General features: G+C 41.3%; 1 protein-coding gene across 9 annotated transcripts in view; it reads left to right on the top strand.

The window, feature by feature from the left end:
- The window catches only part of FMNL2 (formin like 2), a 271,926-nt gene that overhangs the window by 173,221 nt on the left and 73,501 nt on the right, over nt 1-25,204 (top strand). For all 9 annotated transcript variants that reach the window (XM_042473892.1, XM_042473866.1, XM_042473898.1 and 6 more), the window contains exons 3-6: nt 5,354-5,434; nt 9,426-9,502; nt 14,083-14,166; nt 16,365-16,517. In XM_042473892.1, the coding sequence (XP_042329826.1) occupies nt 5,354-5,434; nt 9,426-9,502; nt 14,083-14,166; nt 16,365-16,517 (395 nt within the window). The remainder of the gene's footprint in view (nt 1-5,353; nt 5,435-9,425; nt 9,503-14,082; nt 14,167-16,364; nt 16,518-25,204) is intronic.

Here is a 25,204-nt window from a genome sequence, read left to right as displayed (position 1 = left end):
AAAGCAAAGGAAAGAAGCTGAAGAGGAAGAAGAGAGATATGAAGTAACAGTCCTGGGAACAGCTTTCCGACAGTTGTAAACAAGTTTGAACAGAGTATTCCCAGCAGCATAATGTGCTCTTTCCAGCCATTAGCTGTAGAAGAGATATTTGTCTGCTCAAGGAAAGTTGGCTGAAAAATCATGCTTTTGTTATATGACTTTCTAACTAATGATTGCATTTTACTGCTCATGCATGCCAGGCTTATGATTCACTGAGCACTTTCCCTCATGGTTGGTCAAAGAAATGTATGCATCGGGGAACAATATGTGAAGTTCTCTGTTTATTCTGTTAGCTGCTTCAGACTCGCATAAATTGAGAGCTGATTCTCATCTATGTGAACAGTCTTAATCTTTCACATGTAGTCATCCATATTGGCAATTGGAAGGCAACCAACATAGTTAACAACTATTTCAGTTACAAACCAAAATCCATGAGTGATACCTTTTATTAGCCAACCAAAATGCACAATATACTTGTTGCAAGCTTTCAAAGCTCCATGGGCTTCTTCATCAGGCAAATGTTACAAACCAAACAGGAGAAAGGAAGAAAAAACAAAACAATTGGAGATGTTAGTCAGGTGTCTGCATGTTGTTTCAGTCCTTGGTAAAGAAGTTATGATGGGGAGGATATTTTTTGCAGGCAGGTTCCTCCTCCTTCTGGCCATACGACAATAGGGAGATTTTCGAAGTCCGGGAAATTTAAAGTCCATTTGCATCTCAACAGAGACCTGTCTTTGCAGTCCAATATGTCTCCATTCCCGTGAGGTCACAGGCCTCTTTGTAGGCAGAGAACAATAGATTCCTCCAGAAGTCTCCATGTTTTTGCATCAGGAACATTTTGGTGATGGAGATTTCAGTTGACAGCCATTTTTCTAGCTCTAAAATCATAGAAATTATATTGTGAATGATATATATGGCTACATGGCTCTTGCACAGCATTACTAATGGAAGGCTAGGATGGTTTCTAGGTTTCTCCATGTGCAAGATACAAACACCTTTGTCACTTCTAGAACCTGTTAGCCAATAATCAAAAGACCTCTTTGATTTTTGAGAAGGTTCAAACCAAATACAATATTTTTGTAGGTTTATTGTTTTTACTGTTTCTGGATTCTTTTGAATTGGAAAATGTGTCATCAAATGCTTTAAATAAAAATAAAATGGACCATTTAAAATGATCATAAATCAAGTAATATTTAATATTCTCAGTTTCTGTCATGTGTTTCTTTCTAATGTGCAAACCAGCTTTAGCCCCATTTACAAGTTAACATCAGCACTAAACTTCACCAAGGCTAATATTACATCATATTTTGTGTCTAATGGGGATTGATAATTCAATCTCTTCTGAAACTCAAGATATGAATTAGTATTGGGTGGGTAAGGTAGGGAGGAACAAAGTCAGAGGTGACTTTCTTTGTTTTCCACAGCCTCTTTGACTGAACACACCAGATAGTTAAAAATACTATGCATTTATCCACTTGAAAAATACAATGCACATATATGCAACATTTGAGCACAGTTAACAACTACTCTGGGGAGTAAAGAGAAGAGAAGGTATCTATGGCATGGTACACACTGCCAGTAAGTGGCATACCAGTGCCAATACTAGGGTTAGGGACCATGTGGCAACCACACAGTCCCTAACCCTAGTACATAGTGGCAGCGTTACTGCCATTGTGATGTAAGTGCAGCACATCACTTATATCTCAAGTGCGCCAATGGTGCACTTGCAATGTCACTGTAGTGCCGTAGAAAGAACCCTGAAATACAGCATTGTTTTTGTTCCACAGTGACAACATGCCGTTTGGGGGCTAGGCCATCCCTGCGGAGGAAAAACAGGCACCGGCAGGCTGCCATTTCTCAGTGGTCTGTCCTGAGCCTATATGATGGCATCAGTGTTAAACAGCCCGTGTTGTCCCACCTTTTGTTCTAGGCTTGCAGAATTCATATTTATAAACATTTAGTAGATAATAGCCTTTCACAATTTAATTTTCACACTTTATATTTCCAAAGTCAGTATTAATAAGATAAAATTTTAGTGTGTGATTCTTACATGCAAACAAACTACTAGAATTACTTTGACCCATGGAGACATTTGAATAAAGATAAAGATGAAATGCTGTGACAAAGAAAATAGGATGTTCATTCTGATGTATTTCAACAGGTGTTCACAGAAATAGGTATTAAAACCATGCAATCTGTGAATCACTGCTTAACAAAATAAGAGAACATTTTATTTCAGTCTTCAAATAGGAAATGCTTATCAATATTTAACATTCATAGTGCTGATGTGAGATAGGTATTAATATAAGAATATTAATATGCAGGATGTTTTTGCTGACAGAAAAAAATTGATGTATTATAATTCAGTATTTTGAATTTAATGTATATTTACAGAAGATAAGCAAACACTTAAAATACTGTACAGAAGCAGCATACAGTGCTCCAAACTTTGCCACAATATGTAATTATGAAATTAGCATATAAACATAAAGGAAGTTTTTGAAATGTCCTACCCATACTCCAGGGGATAAGCAAATAAATCTTAATGTAGGAAATGGCTTATGTTTATTGCCATTATAAAACTTGGAGAAACTTGTTTTTCTGAACAGAACATGGGCAAAGTTACTTTTCGTAACTACAGATCCCATAATCTCCCAGCCAGGGATTCTGGAGATCTGACTTGGCCATCCTCTGGTCCCGCAGTAGTTCATTGAAGGTAGTGGTAAGTAAGTATAAAACTAAGCTTGCAGATAAGTGGTGTGTATGTTTACTTGGAAGCATATTCTGTTAAGTTCAGCTGTGTTAACCCCCAAATTAAATAAGAAGAGTACTCTGTAACACAAGCACCAGCATAAGGCTGCTAAGGATAGGACACAGTAATAGTAGTATAGTGTCATGATGGCTTGTGATATCATGTTGGTCCCAAGAGCTAATCCAAGGCATCACTCTAACCTTGCCAATGTTATGTCTGTGACATGCACCAGTTCCAGATGTTATGTGTCATTTTGTCCAAAGTCATGTTAAGGAACTGAATAAGTAAGATAACATTTGTATGTTTTTTCTGCCTGCCTTTAAGAAGTGCCACCTTTAAGAAATTCATTTAATAGGGGGTTAGAGGCACCTGGTGATGTGACACAATGTGGTCCCTGGTGATGCCATTAAGCATGATACCTGAAGCATCAACAATAGGTTCTCAGAGCATGTCATGCAAATAATAAAAAAAACAGGAAAATGAAGTTGTTTCAAAACCAATGTAATGTGGTCTAGAAAGTGTTTGTTGTTGGTGTGTCCCTTCAAGTCTGACTTATGGCAATCTTAAGATGAACCTATCAAGGCATTTTCTTGGAAGGATTTCTACAGAGGGGGCTTGCCATTGCCATTGCCATTGCCATCTGAGGCTGAGAGAGTGTGACTTACCCAAGGTCACCCAGTGGATTTCATTGCTGAGCAGGGAATCGAGCCCTGTTCTCCAGAGCCCTAGTCCAGTGCTCATACCACTACATCATGCTGTACTGTTAACGCAAATCTAGCTGCTATATTTTGCTTTAGCTTCTAAATGGCTGCTCTGTTACTTCTAGCATATATAATAATTTGTAGAAGAGGTTATTAAGGCATGAATTGCTGTGACCAAATTCCCTCCCTCCCTCTTTTCCACAGGAAGAGGTGGGGAAATCACTCATGGCCACTGATGTCCCCTTATCTTCTAGGAGTAGTATAGTTTCTAAGAGTTTCCCCCATCTGTTCATTTGATTTTTCAGTGGCAATGCTAATCTACCCATAACAGGCTGCACCATTATTCCAGAATAGGTTATATCTGTTCTGGGAATCCTGGCCTTGTTTATCTGGATTCAGCTTATGCAGCCTTGTTCACACATGGATTGCTAAAAGGACATTGGGGATGTGGTCACCCAAAAGTGCCCATGCACTTGGGAGTGTCAGAGACCTCTGCATGTGAAGTGTGGAAGTCTGCGAAAGGCTTTTCAACCCCATTCAGCTAGACATGGTTCCAGAGCTTCCATGGCTGGGGACCTTGATAGGGTAGGGTTCCTATCATAGGAATTCTGTAACAGGACATGGTTGTAAAGTTTTCCACAGAGATTCATGTTCAACATGAATAGGTCTTTAGTGCTGCAAAGTGGGCACTGATGTCCAGGGGCAGGACTGACATGCATGATCACACTGACACATCCATTTAGTCCTTCACACGCATTCAGTTGAATGCTTGGAACATGGCTAGGTTGTTCACTCATATTCAGATTCTTACAGCAGCCAAACAGTGGTTTAGGACTTTTGCAGGCCCCAATGAAAGGAGAGTTAGATTAAGGGCCAAAGCAGTCATCAGTTTTTAAAGTATCATTGAAAAAGGAATAGATATTAAAAAGAAGAGAAACAGAGAAAATAAGGGAAGAAAAACTATAGAACAAACTACCATTGTGTTGTGACTACCTTTTAAAAACCTTTATCCCTGTTAACAAATTGCTGCCAGGTTATTAGTTGCAATTTAAAAAATAAATAAATATGGATTCAGGTAATTAATCAGTTCTTATGCTTGGGAGGAGCACTGATATTTCCAAAAGAACAGACATTTCAGCTTCCTAAGATATTAAACTTCTTTCTGAAATATTTAAAATTTATTGCAAAATCATAAAGAGGATGTGCCAAGATAAAGACATTCAGAGTCAGTCAGTTTTAATATAATTGCTAGAGTCGCAAACATTACAGATTCTGTCATAGAAGAATAAACATGAAGTCATAATTGCATCAACTGCTTCCTGGTCTTCAGAACAGTGGCAGTAGGTACATCCCATATTGGTGTGATGATGAATCTGCTCTGGGTTGTGGACCTAACTATTCAAAGTGCTGGAGCTATTTTTGGAGTAGGAATCAGCACCTTGGATAATTCCTTTAACATTCAGATTAACGACAAGAGTGTATACATGCGCTGCCCTATTGACATGGAAACTACAAACAGTCCTTGCTTCAAAGCATTCATTTATTCTCCCCCCACATCTCTTTTTCTTTCTGTCTGTCTCTATCTCTCTCTCTCCAGAGACCACCCTATTTAACTGACCCAGGAATCAGAAATGTTGTTAAACTACACAACTGTATCTTATTTATAATTACAACTTAATTAATTCATTCAGAGCGTTTGATCCTAGGCTTTTGTTCTAGTTTCTAGTACATAAAAATGGAAGATAAAATGTTAATTAAATTGGGGAAGGGGTAAAGTGTGGAATATTTAGCTATGGTGCCTAGCTACAGTGCATATCTAGTAACTGCTTAAATGACTAATGATTCTTACTGTTCCCCACAGGAAAGATTTCAAGTCAAGAATCCTCCTCATACATATATACAGAAGTTAAAAGGCTATCTTGATCCAGCTGTAACAAGAAAGGTAAGAGTTATTGCATTAAAAAATATATTCTCTCATTTCGACCAAACCATGCAACTTTTTCTGCACTGTACCATTTCAGGCTGAGCATGGGGAGGGTGAGGGTGAGGTGAAGGTGCTTCCAGTGAAAGGGCCTACGGGTCTATTGAAACTACTTACCTCCTCCACACACCAAAATATAACTCCCTGCAGAAAGTAGAAGTGAATGTAAGCATTCTCAGGGGAAATTATGATGGATTGCCCCTAGCATGTAGAAACATACTCATGCAGAAACTAACCTGTTACTCACTTTACTTGCTGGTGCTGCTTGTCATGTAAAAACAACACTGCTGAAATTCTCTCTTCTACACAGCCATTAAAGGTACAGGAATACTTTCCAGTTTTCAGTCTGGGAACCCAAGTTCTCACATTCTGCTTAAATCATTTTCTCCCAAACTGAAGTCCTCCAGGAATTTTGGATTTCAGCTCTCAGCAGCCCTGTCAGCTTAGCCAACAGTCAGGAATTCTGAGTGCTGAAGTCCAAAAAAACCTGGAGGACCAATTTTTGAGAACCACCGCCTTAAATGAATAACTTAGAAGTTAAACCAAAAATTACAATGAACAATTTAGTGAACAAATTTATTGAAGATGGCCAAGCCTCGTTTAATTTTCTTCATCAGTGTCCTCCTCCTTGACATTCCAAGGCTGTAATAGCTTGTTCATGTATGCTGGACAGGTCCTCTGTTCTGCTGTCTATCATGGATTTGTTCACGTTTAGACATGTATTAGAGCTTGGAAGTAATTTGTTATAAATAATTACTTATTTGTATTTCATTCCTTTCCTGGTTAACTAAATTATAGATATAGTAGGTTTCTGCTGTAACTTAGCAAGGGGTAACATTACTCTTCTTTCAGCACAACTGTACACTTTTAGTTAGTTCTTTATTTAGGGCAGTGTTGCCTCACTCAAATGTAGACAGTGAATATCACATGGTTCAGATGTTACCTTGTACTGTTCCTTATGTTGCTTGATGTCTTATACTCCATTGTGAGTTCTCAGGTGGCAACACAGTGGAAGAAAGGAGCATGTGCTTTGTACCTGTAGGCCAGTGGAATTGAGATACATTTTAAAAAGTAACCTCAAAAGTCTATTATTCTAGTTACTTTTCAGAAACAGGAAAATAAAGACCTACCAAGGCTCAGAAATGTTCTTCCCTGCATTTTATTTTTAAAAGGTGAAAATATTGTACTCAATTTTATGCTTATATGGTTGGCTGGGCACTGAAGGTTGTGTTTGCAGGTCACCAGGAAAGAATTTGTGAGTACTATAGATGCTGTAGACTTCTGGAATAGGATGACGTTTTAGTGGTGCTTGAGTAAAGTGATGCACCACATTGTTTAAGGGTTGTAGACCATAGCATGTATAGGCCAAAAGTTCAAACCCACCTCAAACTGAAAGTGCCTGGAAGAGTTTCTGCTCAGATAACTGGCTGACTTACTCCTCTTTTAACTTAGGTAACTGGGCATTCAGTGCAGAGAACTAATGCATTCATATTTAGAAAACAATATTTATTTGCCATCTCCATTGGCAGTCTGAACAATTAGGGCAGAAGAAGTGGGAATTTACATTTATATGAACTCTTACTTATAAAACCTGAACTGGCTTAGTGTGAAGCTTGACTCCAAAGGAGCCTTGCATATGATGGCCAAGTGTACTGTGCTGTCATTTCCATTGGCCAAGGCTGATCAGGTTTAGCCACTGGAATAGGAACTAATAAGAAAATCATGAACATCTTCCCATTCTTCTTTTACCTTGAAATGGTATGAGCAGTTATGCATCATGGCATATTTACTTCAAATTGCATACTGTAAATAGGATAAATAATGATGTACAATGAGGAAATTTATAGACAAATTAGAGATTCTTAAAGAAAGTGACTTTTCATGATGATGCACATATGAACACATTACATTCTCTTGTGTGATTAATTTTTGGGAGGGTATAAATTATTGATATCTGAAGAATTAATTGTCAGATTTCAGGGGAAAAAAAAAAGAAGGATAGATGACTGTATAAATAGCACAATATTCCTTGTAGCTGTTCATTTAGTTTGCATGCAAGGTTGTAGAAGACTGGGAACAAGTCACACAATCCCACTGCCTGTCCCGCGTTACTATGTGACTGTTGTATAGTGTGATAGGGAGAATGGGAAGAGCCTGACTTGAAGCACTTCAGTGGTTATCAGTGTGGCCTCCTCCAAGTCTCACCCAATATCTCATTCTTGATATAAGGGATGGCTGAAATTTATCAGGAGCTCTGCAGCTATTCAGCAAACTTTATAGATTTCTCCATGTGAATGAATATCTTCAAGGGGCAGCAAAATAAATCTTTTCACACAGAATTTGTGATGGAGGTAAAGGAGGATGTGACACACCTGCAGACATGGGTAGAGCATCCCTCTTGATATCTTAAGGATATCAAATAGTTTTTACAGAATTTTCTGGGTGTTGCTGAGGATGCTGCTGCTGACATTTCTCATGTCCTCAGTGTGACCATATACTCTGCTGATATAAAAATGTTGCAGTGTTGATGGTTGCCTCCAGTATGGGCAGGAGTCACATATAAACATTCATCCACATATTTGCATAGAGTCTTTGCTCTCACATGCATACACATAAGTACACACTCACACACTAACACACAAGGATGAAAGATTTTTCTGAATCGGTACAGGTGACCATGGTGTGTTCCAGACGCGCAAAAAGTATGTACTAGGTACGTACTAGGGTTAGAAAAGGGTGTCCTTTCTGGATCCCTAACCCTAGTATGTACCTAGTACGTACAAAATGGCGGCACCCATTCTACATGGGCGCCGCCATTGGGATGTTATGACCGCACCACCTCCAAATGGAGCGACACGGAAGTGACGTCCTGGCACCGTGCGAGGGTGCCTGGGGCGCCCTTTCCACGGTGCTGGAAGGAGCTCCGAAACAGAGCTCCTTCCAGGTTTGTGTCACTGGGCGCAGCCTTTACATGGCTGCGCCAGCAACACAAATGAGAAAGGGACCGAGCAGCCCCTTTCTCTTCGTCCCCGCCGCTGTGGGGTGTCCTTGGGGCATGAAGCCCCAAGGACACCCCTTTCCAAGCTGCGGGGAAGCGGCCTGGAAAGCGGTGGATCAGGGCCTCAGAAGCTGCCGCTGTGACAGCTGAGGCCCTGATCCGGCGGGGAAAGGGGTGGGAACAGGCCACCCCAAAAGGGTGGTCTGTAAACTGCCCACGTTTTTTGAATTGCGCTTTCTACCACTAAGGAGCTTAATCATCTGTATCATCCCAGGATCAATGTGGAGGAATTTATCAGTTGTGTGTGGCTTATCTGGTACATTCAGATCTGTAGTTTTGATCCTACAATGGTCATATGTCAAAGTAACCTCCTCTGTTACTTTATGAACAACACTCAAGACAGGCTATTAGAAGATGTGGCATGAGAACAACAGTCTGAGAAAAGATATTGTTTCCATTCCAAATGTGCTGGACGTATAATGCATTTGACTTTGCTTCCTATGTACCACAACATATTGGAAAAAATTGAGGGTTTAAAAGCACATTCTGCTGCTTGGTTGACTAGCAGTCTACTTCTTTGGGGTTTATATTTCACAGTGTGTCGTAATGATTTTTTCTGCTTTCTGTCAGTCATGTGACAGAAGCTATGGTGGCGCAGTGGTTAAATGCCTGTACTGTAGCCAATCACAGCCGCAAGGTAGTGAGTTTGAGCCCAGCCAGGGGCTCCAAGGTCCACACAGCCTTGCATCCTTCTGTAGGTCGCTTAAATGAATACCCAATTTGTTAGGGGCAATTAGCTTACACGTTGTAAACCGCTTAGAGAGTACTTAAGTGCACTGATAAGTGGTATAGAAATGTACTTGCTGATGCTATTGCTATGCTTTTTAATGGTTTTATATACCATTTTATAATTTAACTATTATACTTATTATTTTCTCTCTGTGTAAATTATAGAAATTTAGGAGAAGAGTTCAAGAATCTACACAAGTTTTACGAGAATTAGAAATATCTTTAAGAACCAATCATATTGGGTAAGATTCCTCTTATTTTATTATTTTATTATGTTTTATCATATTTTTTATCTTACCTTATCTTATCTTGTTTTATTTTATTTCTTTAATGGCATTTGGACAAACGACACTGGCATAAACCTTCCTAGGTTAACTTTATTGGCCAACCGAAATGCACAATATACTTGTTGCAAGTATATTGTACATCTTTACTAAGGACTGAAACAACATGCATGCATCTGACTAACATCTCCAATTGTTTTTTCCCTCCTTTGGTTTGTAACATCTTCCCTGATGAAGAAGCCCATTGAGCTTCGAAGGTTTACAAGAATATTGTGCATTTCGGTTGGCTAATAAAGATATCACTGATGGATTTTTGTTTGTATTTGTTAAATGGTCAACACAGCTACTCCTGAATGTTTTTTCCCAGGTTAATCACTCCATTGGCATAGATCTACCAGGAGTAGTTTTCAAGCCTGTTGCCTTCAGGCAACCTTTTCTGGTTTTGACTCATTTGCTGAAGAGCTTATAAATATCCGCTATGAAAAAGGCTTCATGTGCTTTTGGTGCTGGAGAGAATTCTGGAAGATTTTGGGGTGTACACTGGTTTTGGCTAGGCCAGCAGAGGAACTATATGTTAAAATTAGTATCTGGAACATTCTCATGTAAACTGTCTTTCTGGGTACCTTTACTTACTTACTTACTTACTTACTTTATTTATATGCTACCTTTTCCCCAGGACAGGACCCAAAGTGGCTTCCATAACAACAAATTTAAAATGTTTACAAAAAGGTTAAAACCAATTTAAAAACACCACATTAAAACACTTTAAAATTAGTACCTTGGTTGCCATTACTGAACTTCTCTCCAAGGAACCTTTAATAAACCCCTGAGTACCTCTAGGGTTTCCTGGTTCATAATGTGGAAACCACTGCTGTGGTTTCCCCCAAGGAACCTGGATTGGTAATTATTCACACAATGAAAATTAAGGGAGAGTGCATTCAGCAAAGTTTCTTCAAAGGAGAGCTGCATTTTAAATATGCTTACATTCATTTAAGTATGTTTACATTATAGATCTTCCATAAATGGATTCTTTTTAAAAATGGTGGTTTTCTCTGACACCATCTTATTCTGCCTCCCAGCTTTGTGTAAACTGTATTTGAAGTGAAATTGACCATGAAATACCAAAGCTAAGCCAACATTGCTAGTACTGTACATAGTTGGCTGAGAAGCTTAACGTTTCGGCAGCGTCTTTGAGATGACATGCCAGAGAAGTCTGCAAGTTATTGCAGCAGTTTTGTCATTGGCTGATCTTCAGGTTCTAGGATTATTTCCCCCCAAACCCAATATTTATAGAAGAGGGCATGTGTGTAGCACACACATACGCACACAGACAGACACACAGATCTTTTTTTCATTTTGGAGGAGAGCTAATGATTTGAAAATGCCAAGCAAAATTTACAACTTATCCAAATATGATGCCAGATGTTCACTGTGACTGGAGCTAGAGACTCCTTCTGCTAGGTTCATTAGGACTCTGAAGTCATATGTGTCTGCTGTGTAAGTTTCCCCCCTTTTAGTCACTAATAGCTTGAGCAAATTGTTTGCAGCTTATGTGTACCTAGGCACATTAATCATTTTAGAATTGAAAAAGTGTCCATATATATATGAGTGAAACATCTGCCACACTCAGAGTTCCTGGATCTGATCCATCCTCTCACCATAATTCAAGATGAGAGCATTCCATTGTAAGACACTGACTGATACTGCAGTCAACAGTATGTTAGTATTGAGATTGTTCCTAAGAAATTGTGTATAGGTTTGAAGCTCAATAATAGGTTTCAGGATAGCTCAGATTCTCCCTACAGACCATACTGCCAGGCTGTTTAACATCCATCTGAAATAAGTGATCTGAAGAACTCAAATGTTTGGTTGCTAAATTGTGGCATTTTACATTTTATCTTAAAATACGTTATCTAGTTTCCTTCAAGCAAAGCCCGAGAATAATCCACAAATGAGATTTGAAACAAGCTAATTTCTATGTCGCCTTTCTCCCAGAAGCGGCCCACAAACAAAAACACATTAGTTGTGGCATCTAAAATTTTGTTCAATGATTGTATCTATTACTCTCTCAAGCTGTAAGCTCATTGCCATTTTCAGGCAAGAGGGTGGGAGGCACAGAGCAGTAACCATCATACTTCCATATCACTTTTCACTTAATAAAATTGTCTTGTAAAAACTGGTTAACCAACATAAGGTTACAAGTTCCCATGTTGTGAAATTTCTTAGAATCATTTTCAGCTTGTTTCCAGGATTTTCCAGTTTTTGCCAGGTAGAGGTGTGTGTGCGTGCATGCATGTGTGTATATGACCACTTCATAATGTTAAGGCAAATGTTACCTCATGGTTTCCTTTCCAGCTCAAAACTGGATGAGTGGTCATCATTTGGCAAACGGTACTAAACCTGTGAAATTGGCTGTTAGAAAAAATGTTGTTTCCTCTTCATAACATTCTTCATATACTGGCAAATCATTGTAATACAATGGAAGTTGTGAGACTAAAAGTAGATCAGAAATGCCAGGTATACTGCCCTGAGTTTCTTCACAGACAAAGGATAAATGATACAGTTCCCTTCCTTAGGAACACCTTATACTGCATTTGTATTGTCTACAGACAGTGGCTCATATTCTCTTTCCCAACAATATTTGGATTTCTCAAGAATCAAACCTAACACCTCCTACATGGAAAGGATGTGTACTACTACTGAGCAATGGCTCGTTTTCTCTAGCTTTACATCAGGTGTGGGGAACATATGGCCCTCCAGATATGGCTGGACTGCAATTCTCATCACTCCTAACCCAACATAGTCAGTAGTGAAGGATGACTGGGGTTGCAGTGCCACTCACCCTTGTGTGAGCATTTGTCACTTGAAGAATTTTGTTAACATTTTCTTTTTGTATTACTGTTGCAAGAGCAAAAATGAAGGATAATTTTTAAAAAAGTTGACATATTCTGTAGGCTGTAGACTTGCAGTTGTGTATCTCAAAGTTTGCTAGAGGCTAATGTGCCAGAAACATCAAATCAATTAATTATTATAATATTATTATGTATATATAGAAAAGTCCACAATCAGTACTAATCCAGGGAGCCTTTATAAAGCTTTATAACTGGCTTTATGAAGCTTGTGGGGCTATAAAATTCATACGTGTAGATTGAGAACAGCAACCAATCTAGAATGATTAAATTGCTGTGCTGCTTGTATTCTTACCCAAGAAAGAGAACGTTTTCTCAGTAGGCACTTCCAAGAGCACATCCACGAGAGGTTAGGCTGACCTGTTGTTTTTTATTCAGAGTGATTTTTGCCATCCAAGTTGAATTATAGTTGAAGGGAACTTTTTACTTAGGTATTTCTTAGTTGTTGTTTGTATTGCTGTGAATATTTGTTACTTGCCTTAAGTGCAGTATTTGGCAGAAATGCAGAATATAAGCATAATAAATAAATAAATACTAGATTCCTTTAATTAGAAAGCCTATAGCTCTGTGATAATATAGCACCAGATCCTGTCTGTTCTTGAAAGCGAAGCAAGGTCAGTCCTAGTTAGTACTTGGATGTGAGACTGTCAACCCCAGCTACTGTGGTTCAGAGGAAGGTGATGACAAAACACATCTGATTATGTCTAGTCTAAGAAAACCATATGAAATTCATGGGGTTGCTGTAAGTTGATAGGTGTCTTGAAGGCACACGCATACAGCTCTGCGGTGGGAGTCTTAGGTACTTAATTCATCAGCTCTAGTTCTGTTTCCCTGACATCACAAACTTATACTAATTCCCCTTAAAGGCACTTAGGCTTCTCCAGAGTCATGTTGTATGCTTTCATGTATTGTTTCCTTATTATTAATCATAGACAATTTAAGTTTGCCCAAAAGCAATACACAGGTTATCACTAGGTAAGTGTAATACAGTACTATTAAATATACCCAGCATTGCCAAAGTAAAAAACATTTTGAGCCATCCCAGGGGCTTTAAATTTCTTTTTGAAAACAGTAATATAGTCAGATATCATGGGCTATTTTGGGTATGATTCGGTCCAATTACCCCTGTAGAAGACTACCCCCCTCCAAGTGTGTAGTATGTATCTTGGATTGTTTTGGCATAGTTCAATTGACCTGATTTTGCTTCCATGTTATTGTTTGATCAATTGGCTGCCTTCCCAAATTTTCTCAAACAGTAAAGCCAGGGACAGCACAGAGACACTATATTTACACTGAGATGGTTAATGAGATGCTTTCATGCACACAAGATGGAGAAATTCCAGCAGTGTCACCATATAGTGCCACTAAATTTTTCCAAGGAGGGCTGTCTCACTCTGCTTAATGGTAAGATCAATTTTGTTGGACTCTTGAAGTTCTTTGGTTTTGGTGGCACCATTATGTTCCTTGCTGCAAAGATGCTGAGTGAGCAGCTTTTACACAATATATTTTCCATGCTGCATAGGTGTGGATTTGTGTTTTGTTGTTGTTGTTGTTTTGCAGGGGAGGGGAATAGATTGACTTTCTCAAATACAAATATGCTAATCTCTTTCTAAATGATTTTTCTAACAGATGGGTCAGGGAATTTTTGAATGAAGAAAATAAAGGCCTAGATGTTTTGGTAGAATATTTGTCATTTGCACAATATGCAGTCACGTAAGTAACATATGGTTTACCAATTAATTGAGTTTTGGGGGTTGGGGTAAGCAGGGAAGGGTATTAAAATATGTTGGCATTAGCAGGATGAAAAAAAAATATGTACTGTGGTCACTTGTGGCCCTAACAGTCTTCAGAAGGTTGCTGCTAGAAATCTCCTCTTTTATGATCCATGTTGCACGCCTTATGTCTATATGAATGGAGTTGTGGCAGGTTTGGGAACCTGGGATGTTCTGTACTGTTACGAGGCCCACTCTATCTATACTCAGGGAAGATAGTCCATATCTTTTGAATATATACTAAGATCCAATGCAGATGTTCTGAAGAAGCAGGGAAAGCAAACTTATGCGTGGTTTCCAGTCCTCCTGAGTGTCACATGAAGTTGCTGCATGCCAAATCTCTTTAGTTGCTTTCTAGTATGATTGGCAGCAATTTTCCAGAGTCCTGAGCATTGGACTTTCTCATCACTGTCTACCTGAGATCCTTTCAACTGGAGAGAAGGAATTGAATTTGGGCCCGCAGTGCACAAATCATATGGTCTGCCACTGATGGTTCTATGACCACCCTGCCCAGTGCAGTTGTTTTTCCTGGTGCAGCTTGCAGAATGAGATCCTATCTTTGGTGCAGCACAGTACTAATGACACTGTGTGGTGAAACCAAGATGTTCCACTTTAAATAGTACAGCAGAAGTGGAGAAAGCAGAAGCATGTCTTGGTCATGCTTCTCCTTTCTCATTCTCTGTCTCTGATACAATAAGCCCTAGTAGTTTCTATAGGATGATAGTGGTAGTGGTGTGGTTGCTACTTGGGGAAGTTGGCTTGGACATCAGAACAGAGAGGAAGTTGGCCTGGACAGAAGTTCAGTGCCCCCTTTATATTCACTGGCTTTGAGAAACCTCTTCTCTTCAGCTTCAAATGCTCTGATGACTCAGGAATGCAGCAGCAGGCAAAGGAGCTTCTTCTTTTTTGTGGTTCTTATGGATTAGGGCCACAAGTTCAAAAATGGATGGGAGTGTGACTTTATTTTTAGATTTTGGAAATGAACAAGAGTTTTCCCCCCATTGTTGCTTAAAAAATAACATGACTAGGCTTATATTTTAATTAGAATAAAGTTTACAGTCAATAATTACATGTTTTTAAATGTAACACTTATAGAAAAAATGTGGCAGGAAAATGTTCTTCCTTTGAAGAGTTTAAATGTTCTTATTTTAAACACTTCCTTCACAACTTTACTTGCAACATATGCTTCTCTAATTTCAAGTTCTGGTAGCTCCATTTGCAAAGAATTGTACCATTGGACAAACAGTGAAGATGCACTAAAATATAAAGACAATCTATAGTTATCACAGTTATGTATTACAATATGTGGAGTTTGGTCTTGGCCATTGTTATCAAGGTGAATACTCAATAGCATATTGACTGTTAAAGCTAAATTAAAACCATGTTTTGGAAAACTTACTTTAATCATCTTACTAATCAGTCATCAAAGGTTCTAGGAGCTGTCCAAAAATGTAACTTTCCAAAGCTTTCATAAGAACATATCACTTACTGATTCTTTAAATGAAAATTGGGAGACCTGAGATTTAGCATGTGTTGCTGCAAAACAAAAACAAAAAAAAAAACAACCCCCCCCCCCCCCAAAAGGTGTCCACCAAAAAGTCATACAATATTAAAGTTAGGAAAAGGATAAGAATTTCCCTCAGTTGGCCTTTTCTGCTTCTCAAGATCCAAATTTAATGTGAAATGTATGTTATACCAGCACTTTTTTTCAGCTCAAGGGGAAACATCTTATGGTGTGCTCTGTTATTTTATCATTGACTGTAATCTGTTGGGACACAATAAATCTGCAGATGTTCTGCAGAAGGATGGGAAAATGCTTTTCATCTTTCTGTCTTTTTTATTTTGTTTTTTCCAAACCCACATTGAAATCAGGAAAGCAAGCATGGTGTAATGGTTTGAGTGTTGGACTACTATACTAGAAGACAAGGATTTGAATCCCCTCTTGGGCATGGAAACCTACTGGATAACCTTGGGCAAGTCACAATCTCTCAGCCTCAGAGGAAGGCAATGGCAATGCCCCCCTGAAAAACTCTTGCTCATAAAACACCATATAATACCTTCACCTTAGGGTCACTGTAAGTCAGAAATGACTTCAAGGCACAACAACAACATTAACATCTCAATTTCTTTCCTTTTCAGCTTTGACTTTGAAAGCTTGGAAAACAATATGGAAAATTCAGTGGAAAAATCTAAACCTTGGAGCCGTTCCATTGAAGATCTTCATCGAGGAAGTAACTTGCCTTCTCCTGTTGGAAATAGTATTTCTCGGTCTAGCAGGCATTCTACGCTGAGGTAAGGAAGTGAGAGGATTTGTAAGGGGAGTGTGTTTGTGAAAGAAGACTGTCTTAATTGTGCCATAATATTTTAAAATGGAGTGTCATTATGGTTATTGTGTTCACACATTATGATATTCACTTAGCAAAAACAGCATGAGCTGTTGCTTATGTTATTTACTATGATCCTCTTTGGGTGTTGCAAGCCCTATTCAGGCATAATACTTATGAGTAAAAGCAACACAGAAGACCACTGCAGTCTTTCCATGACTTTCTGCCTGAGTAGCACTCATTTATATAATGTACCCGCGTTATATGCGGCTTTGAGCATATGGGGCTCAAGCATCCCCTGCGTAAGGCAAGGGTCCACTGTATATAAGTGTGATTGTTAATTACTACAGCTGTTATGTGTGAAGATACTTTCATGGCAGACATTCATGCCATATATATGAATGCCATGGGTTGGAACTAGGCAGCCCTGCCCGCAATTTAGGGCAAGCTGTTCATTGTGCTTTCACTCATGGATTGAGTAACTATAGTCAGTGGCATCACTTGTAACGATAGCCAGTGGTGTCACCCAGTGCGGTAACTCATAGTGTCACCCTCATGGACTTAACTCATGATAGGGGTAGACAGCCGTTATGAGAATTGGGAGTCCACACATATGCACATGTGCCACATCACACAACCACTCCATTGTCAGTGCTCAGTTACTGTATCCACAAGAGCATGCACCAAGACTCAGAGAAGTCCCCCCACAAAATAATCCCCTCCTCTACATTCTTGGTTTGCTGGAGTAATTGTATGCACCGGGTGCTGCCTGTGGAAATACATGGCTGGCTTGGCTAGGGCCAGAAGGATAAACATGGTGGATCCTCCTCTACTTCCTCCTCATCCTATGGAAAAGGAGCTGCAATGGAAGCCAGTGGGATGAAGGTGGTGGAAAGTAACACAGACGCACTTCAGCACCTGCTACCAGTCCTGCCATTGCTATTCCTCATTACCAGGATGTGGCCCAGTGCAGGTGCAGAGGGCACTGCTGCATCTTCCTTCCAGGCAGTGTCATCCTCTCTGACAGTGTCATCCCATGTGGGGATGATCCCACCCTATTATGACACCACTGACTATAGGCCTCTCAACTAGTCGGTTCTATCTGCATGATTAAACTCATATGGGCAGAGAATGGGTCATGCCCTGTTCCTCCCATTGCATCTCCTCATCTGACACACACAGACACACCCCGCAACACACTGATCACACATGAGGAGGCTTGGCTCTAGAGGAAAAATATGCTGAACATGGTTTACTTCCCTCATAACTAAAAATTGTCTGCAACCAAAACAGAACTTTGGCACAGGCAGACTTCCTCTTTGTGTACATGCACCCAAAGTCTGGACAGAGCTTTGAAAAATTATTTTTCCTATACTATAAATCCCAGAATTCCAGTGTGGGGGTGGCTGTACTGGCTGGGAGGGTGTGAAAGTTGCAGTCCAGGGCCCAAATCCAAGTGCTGGACCCAGCAGGTGAATTATCAACACAATTTAGCAAATTCTCCTTGATTTAATAGTTGTACTCTGGTTGGCCCTTGCAGCTGGATTTCAGTCACAAAATTAACTTTTCCAAGCTATGAATGTAGTGAGAAAACCAGCAATGTAAATGCTGGCAGGTCTGGCACCAACACATACAGAGACCCCTTCTTGGTCACCCAAATGCTCTTAGTTTCATACAGAACATTGCCTAAATTTTGATTCATTTTAGATTATAGCAAATATCATCTGCTATAGCATTTTAAAAATAATTACAGCATTTTAGATTATATGTCTTCCTGCTGATAGTATTAGCTGCACAAATTTTCAAGGAGATGAAGTGTTAGTTTGAAAATCAAAAATAATTACTTTTGTATCTTTATCAAATTCCAACTGTTGCTTTTTGTTGCTTTACGAGCTGCTTGGTATCTGTGGTCACTTATACTGTATATGAATCTGCTTCATATTTTCAGGAGAAATCTATGAATAGTATAGGAAGCAGGCAGTACTGCTGTTGAATTTAACAGACATCTCCATGTTAAATTGTCTTAAAATCCACTATAGATTATGTTTTATCATGACATCATGTTTTCAGTGCAAGTTCAATAGGAAATACTCCAACCCTAGGGTTTATATAAGATAGATGCATGTACAATGGGAAAGGGAGATAAACATTGTCCTTTATGTCAGCAGGTTCATCACTGCTTATGGTTCTGTGGCTGTCACATAGTGCTTCTTGCTTAATCATTTTCCCTCTAAGTTATGCAGAATTACCAGTGCAAAAACACACTACTGTTGCATGGCTAGATTTTCTCCCATGCATCCAACATGTGTGATATTGATTTTTCCCCTGGGTTTTTCTTTTTGTATTATCACTAGCAAGAAATAGAGAATGAAAAAAGGAGTCCATACATTGATAGCAGACTATTGGAAAGTTGCTTTTCCACACCACAGCTCCCTGAATCCTCCCATGGGATTTGTTGTTCAAAAAATTATCAGAAAATTCTATGTGTCTTGTGGATTTCATGCAGAAGTTGATGGATTCATTCTGTGTTTAGGGCAACTGCAGTTCTTTAGGGTGGTTCAGACTTATTGTAGTTCCAGGCTGCTACCATGCTTGTAACCAGACTGGGCCGGCTCAGTTGAGATACTAATTGTATTAACACATGATCTATGTGTTCATTATTAGTATGTGAACATTGGGAAGCAGTACTCTTTTAATCTACCACCCTCCCCACCCTGGAACTGGAGCATCTCCATATAATTAGTTTCAAGTTACAATACTACACAAAACAGCAGCTCCATATGAACTGGACTGTGAGTGTGGCAGCAGAAGTCCCTGACAAACTCAACTGAGAGCTGATATGTGAATTGCGGCAGCATATCTGAAAAGAATTATTGATACTTAATATCATCTTGTTTTTAAAAGTGCATTCATCTTTTTGTATGTTGGTCGTGGACATTAAAAATAAAGATTTCAAAATAATTGAGGATTTAGAATGTAGAAGCTTATTTTCTGGGAACTTCCTTGTTAGACTGTCAGTTATTAGAACATTCTTTGTAGATGGCTTAAGTTGAGTGGGCATCAGAGGATGGGTAATTTGTAAAAAAACATGTTCATAAAACTGAAGCGAAGAGTTCAAAGGAAAATGATCAAATTGATAGGACTAGCTTTGCTCTGAAAAAGTAGAAAAGAAGGTGAATAGAAAAAGTATAAAAGAAGGGTAGCCTGAAATATCTGGAGGGCTCGACAATTTGAACATTTTCTTGACAAGTTAACTGCAATAGGATTTTTGATAATCTGCATGAAATCCGATGTAACATCTGCATGAAATCTGTTCTGCTTTGGGAAGTGAAGATCTGGTAAAGAAAACAGATGTGATAAATCACTAGTTCTGTGTTCACATTTTAATACATTTAGTATGTAAATTACTGTAGGGTTCTCTCCCTGCTCCCCTTTTCGAAGAGTTTTGTAGCCAAAATGAAAAATTCAGTGTACATTACACATTGCTTACATTTTTCTTCCTTTCCTCTCTGTCTCCATGTAACCCTTGCTTCATACCTCCTCCTCTTTCCATGTTAACACCTTCCCCTACCTGCGTTTCCTTTCTTTCTCTGCTTTGCCGTTTCTTCTTTTCCTTACTGCCTCCTTCTCTTTTTCTCCTCCATGCTCATCCATCTCCCATATGCCATCAGAATGGTTTGTCTGCCTGAACAACTTCAGTTCAAACGCCGCCAGAGCTGCTTTTCACCCAACTGCCTCTGGAGTGGCTTCAGTTTACACTCTACTGGGGAGGCTTCAAGCCGGAAAAACTCGTAAGTCATGGGTGTACAGCTACACCCAGAACAGCCAAATAGTACATGGCAGCAGGTCTCCCTGCACTGCTTTCCATGTATTATAATGAAAGTGACTACATGTCATACATGAAGGGTTCAAGCCACAAGAACCTTCAGTGTCTGAGGTGTAGGTTACCTCATTATAATTCTGTTTCATGTGCTGAAATGTACTTACTTTACTATGGAATAGACTTCAAGGAAACATTAAAACAGGGTTTGCTTATTTTTTCTGTTTTTGGTGGCTAAGAGAAGAGGAAATCCTTCTCCCACTGTCTTTTTTTTTGGTGTTTAGTTATAAATAAATTACTGAGTGCACAAACTTTGTTGCTTCTTTAGTTTTTACTGGGCTTTCATAGAGCTGAAGTGTGGCATTTTAAGGCTTTTATTTCTCCTGTCCTCCAAGCTCATTGCTGTAAGCAATGCACTGGTTTTTGTTATTTATTTATATGCATCTGCCTGAAGAGTTATTCCTAGTTTTCTTTTCAGTTTCACTTTATCTACAGCATATCATGCTGGTGAAAATATTAAAAGGCAGTTGTAGATCACTCCTTCCCAGACATAGCTTTTATAGAAGACCTTAAAAAAACATTATATGTTTGTTGAAGCAAGCCCGTATCTCATCTGCCATTTAAATTAATGGAGAAAGTACTTCGGAAAGGCTGTACTGTAATTTCTTTTCATAGGAAATAGCCTTTCATAATGAGGAATGTTGCTTTATTATTTGTTTCATATGTAGTACAACTGATTTCCATTTCGTCCAGAGCCCCCCCCCCCTCCATTTGAACTTAGGCACATATGAAAAATACTGCATCTAATGTGTCAGGATGCTTGGGCCGGGGAGGAAAGGGATAACATCATTACGAGCGGAGCTCCTATCGAGGTAGTGTGGGGCAGGGGGAGGCATGGCGGTGGGAGAAGGGACTTGCGTTCCAGGGGAAGGAGAGATCGATGCATCATATCTATCTCTCCTTCCTGTCCCCCTCCCAACCTTAGGGACCTGAGGGTCGCTCCAACCGTGCCACAAATCCTGTCGCTGCTCCTGTGCAACGCCAGATCAATAAACAACAAGACCCACATCCTCCACGACATGCTGGAGGATCAAAAGTGTGATCTGGCTTGCATTACCGAGACCTGACTTGGGCCTGAAGGAGACGCTGTGTGGGCTCAGGCCCTGCCTGCCGGGTTCTCGGTGAAGGACCAGCGCAGGTTAGGTGGGCGGGGGGGTGTGTGGCCTTGATACATAGGAACACCGTGTCCCTCACCAGGAACCACATCCGACAGACGTCCTATATCGAGTGTATTTACCTGACCCTAAAGGCTAGGGACAGTCTAGGGATTCTGCTGGTGTATCGGCCACCCCGTGCATTAGCAGACTCCCTTAACGAGCTGACACAGCTGGTCGCTGAACTGATATTGGAGACGCCCAGGCTACTTGTCCTGGGCGACTTCAATATCTCCCTCACGACCAGCTATGTTCCATCCGGTGCGGCTCGGGAATTCATGGATATCATGACGGCCATGGGCCTGTCCCAGCTGATACAGGGTCCTACGCATTGCGCGGGTAATACTCTCGATTTGGTCTTCTGTTCGGATGCGGAAAATCCGTGGGCGGAAATAGTTAATGTTTCCCCCTTGTCATGGACGGATCATTTCCTGGTAGAGGTGAAAATCAAGGTCTCTACCCAGATCCCCCCCGGGGGTGGTGGACCTATTAGGATGGTCCACCCTCGAAGGCTGATGGAACCTAAAAGGTTCCAAGAAGCTCTAGAGGGGCACATGGTTGGAAGTGACGGCGATTCTGTTGATGCCCTCACCGGTATCTGGAATACCGGTCTCTCTAGGGCAGGGGTAGGCAACCTGCGGCCCGTGGGCCGGATGCGGCCCGGCAAGGCCTTGGGACCGGCCCCAGCCTGGTCCTGCCGCCGATTGCCACCGGGGCCTTTGGGGGGCAATTGTCTATAGAAGCCTCAGAAACATGCATTTATATTAACATTTTTTTAAAAAATCAGCAATTTTTTTTGCGTGTCCTCCATTTTTTTTAAAAAAGTGTCTTCCATTTGAAAAGTTTGTCCTACATTTGTCCTGGTTTATTTATATATTTAATTTTTAAAAAAAGTATTTAATTATTTATTTTTTGGCTTCGGCCCCCCAGTTGTCTGAGGGACAGCAACCCGGCCCCCGGTTCAGAAAGGTTGCCTACCCCCTGCTCTAGGGCTATACACAGCATCGCTCCCAAGCGCCCTCTCAGGCCTGCTTCCAAGTGTAAGCCCTGGTACACGGAAGATCTCCAGGCAAGGAAGCGGGAACTGCGACGGCTAGAGTACCGTTGGCGGAAACACCTTTGCTTAGACGACAAGGCTCTCCTAGACCAACTGTTAGAGGACTACGGAGAGGCAATACAAGCAGCAAAGAATTCGTTCTATGGTGCTCGTATTGCGTCCGCAGAGTCACGTCCAGCAGAGTTGTTCAGAGTGGTCAGGGAGCTAACTCAGCTCCCTCCCGCCCTGAACCAGATCCTTGAACCTTCTAAGGCCTGCTGTGACCAATTTAATGACTTTTTTGCGGATAAAACCTCTCGCATAAGCGAAGGTCTTAATGCTGACATTCAAGCAGAACCTAGAGTAGAGGTATCCAGAGCCTCCGTGGACTCTATTAAACTGGATCGGTTTGAGTCGGTGAGTACCGAGGACGTGGACAAGATCCTCGGAAGTGTTCGGAAGACAACCTGCTCTCTCGATCCCTGTCCCTCGTGGCTAGCGGCCCAGGGGGGACCGGCGGTAACTTTATTGTTACGCCGGATTATTAACACATCTTTGAGGGAAGGGCAATTTCCATCAGAATTAAAATCGGCCATTGTAAAACCTATACTAAAAAAGCCCTCCCTCGACCCCCTGGTACACAATAATTATCGGCCAGTCTCGCTGCTGCCATTCTTGGGTAAGGTGATCGAGAGGGCGGTTGCGATCCAGCTTCAGACGGTCTTGGATGAAACTGATTATCTGGACCCATTTCAAACTGGCTTCCGGGCGGGTCACGGGGTTGAGACGGCCATGGTCGCCTTGGTCGATGACCTCCGTCTGGGCATCGACGGGGGAAGCGTGTCCCTGTTGGTGCTCTTGGACATCTCAGCGGCTTTCGATACCATAGACCATGGTATCCTTCTGGGGCGTCTGGCAGAGGTGGGAATCGGGGGCACTGCGCTCCAGTGGTTCCAGTCCTACCTCTCTGGGACGTCCCAGATGGTGCAGCTGGGAGATGTGTGCTCCGACGAGAGGCTCCTTAAAACTGGAGTCCCTCAAGGAGCCATTCTGTCTCCCATGCTATTTAACATTTACATGAAACCGCTGGGAGAGATCATCCGGAGACATGGGGCGCGGGGTTATCAGTACGCTGATGACACCCAAATTATTTTCTCTATGTCTCCGACTGATGCAGTGACTGAGGATGGCGTCTCTCCTCTCGAGGCCTGTCTAGAGTCAGTAATGGGCTGGATGAGGAAAAACCGACTCAAGCTGAATCCAGAGAAAACGGAGGTACTTGTGATAGGTTCCCCTGGTCCAGGAATGGCGGTGGTTCCACCTGTCCTCAATGGGGTCACGCTCCCCGTGAAGGACTCCGTACGCAGTCTGGGGGTGCTTCTTGACTCGTCGCTTCACCTGACTGCTCAGGTGAACGCGACGGTCAAGAGCACCTGTCATCAGCTTCGGCTTATTCGCCAGCTGCGTCCATACCTGGCCCAGAGGGACCTAGAAACTGTTGTACATGCTCTGGTAACCTCAAGACTGGATTTCTGCAATGTACTCTACATGGGGCAACCCTTATACCAAACTCGGAAGCTGCAAATGGTGCAGAACATGGCAGCCCGGCTGGTCACTGGTGCTCCCAGGACCAGCCATATAACACCGGTTTTGAAAGACCTCCATTGGCTGCCCATCCGCTTCCGAGCTCAATATAAGGTGTTGGTAATCACCTATAAAGCCCTAAATGGCTTGGGCCCAGGATACCTAAAGGACCGCCTCTCCCCGTATATTCCGTCCCGCACCCTCAGAACATCTGGGCAGCAACTACTGAAGGTGCCTGGGGCCAGGCTGTCCTCCACCAGGAAGAGGACATTCTCCATCGCCGCCCTGGCCCTTTGGAATACGCTGCCCACTGAGCTCTGCTCATCAGCCTCCCTGGCCCAATTCAGAAAGGATCTATAAACCTTTCTGTTCCAACAAGCATTCCCCGAGTAAAAATCCTGTGGGCCTCCCTCCTCTTCCGTGGCCAAGAGGTTGGGCTAATGGGGCTTTTAGCTTGTTATTTTATCGTATTTAGTTGTTTGATTGTTTTTATTGTATTGTGTCCACTCTGTTTTAATATATGTTGTGAGCCGCCCTGATCTTGGGAAGGAGCGGGATAAAAATAAAAACTTTATTTATTTATTTATTATTATGTAGAAACCCAAATTATTTTCTAACTGTGTTTAGCTTGCAATAGTCTTCAAAGATTTATTGCAACTGCTGTAATCTTTATGATTCTGTTTTGACCCAAAGCTCTTCATTGGCGGGTTACACACCGCCATATTAGTACGCGACGAGCACGTACTAGGGTTAGGAAGGGGCGGTGCTTCCACACGGCCACCGCCATGATGGCGTCACGAACACGCCGCCATCGCTCCACACGAGGGCGCTTAATGCGCCCTTTGCGCGGAGCAGGAAGGAGCTCCGTTTCGGAGCTCCTTCCTGGTTTGCGTCGCTGGGCGCAGCCTTCAGACGGCTGCGCCAGCGACGCAGAGGAGAAAGGGGACCCCTTTCTCCTCCCCGCTGCCGCGGGGTGTCCTTGGGGCTTCAATCCCCAAGAA

Source organism: Sceloporus undulatus, chromosome 1 (assembly GCF_019175285.1).
Source record: "Sceloporus undulatus isolate JIND9_A2432 ecotype Alabama chromosome 1, SceUnd_v1.1, whole genome shotgun sequence".
NCBI classification, from domain to species: domain Eukaryota; kingdom Metazoa; phylum Chordata; class Lepidosauria; order Squamata; family Phrynosomatidae; genus Sceloporus; species Sceloporus undulatus.
Note: the sequence above shows the minus strand (reverse complement) of the source record. Positions and strands in the feature narration are given on the sequence as shown.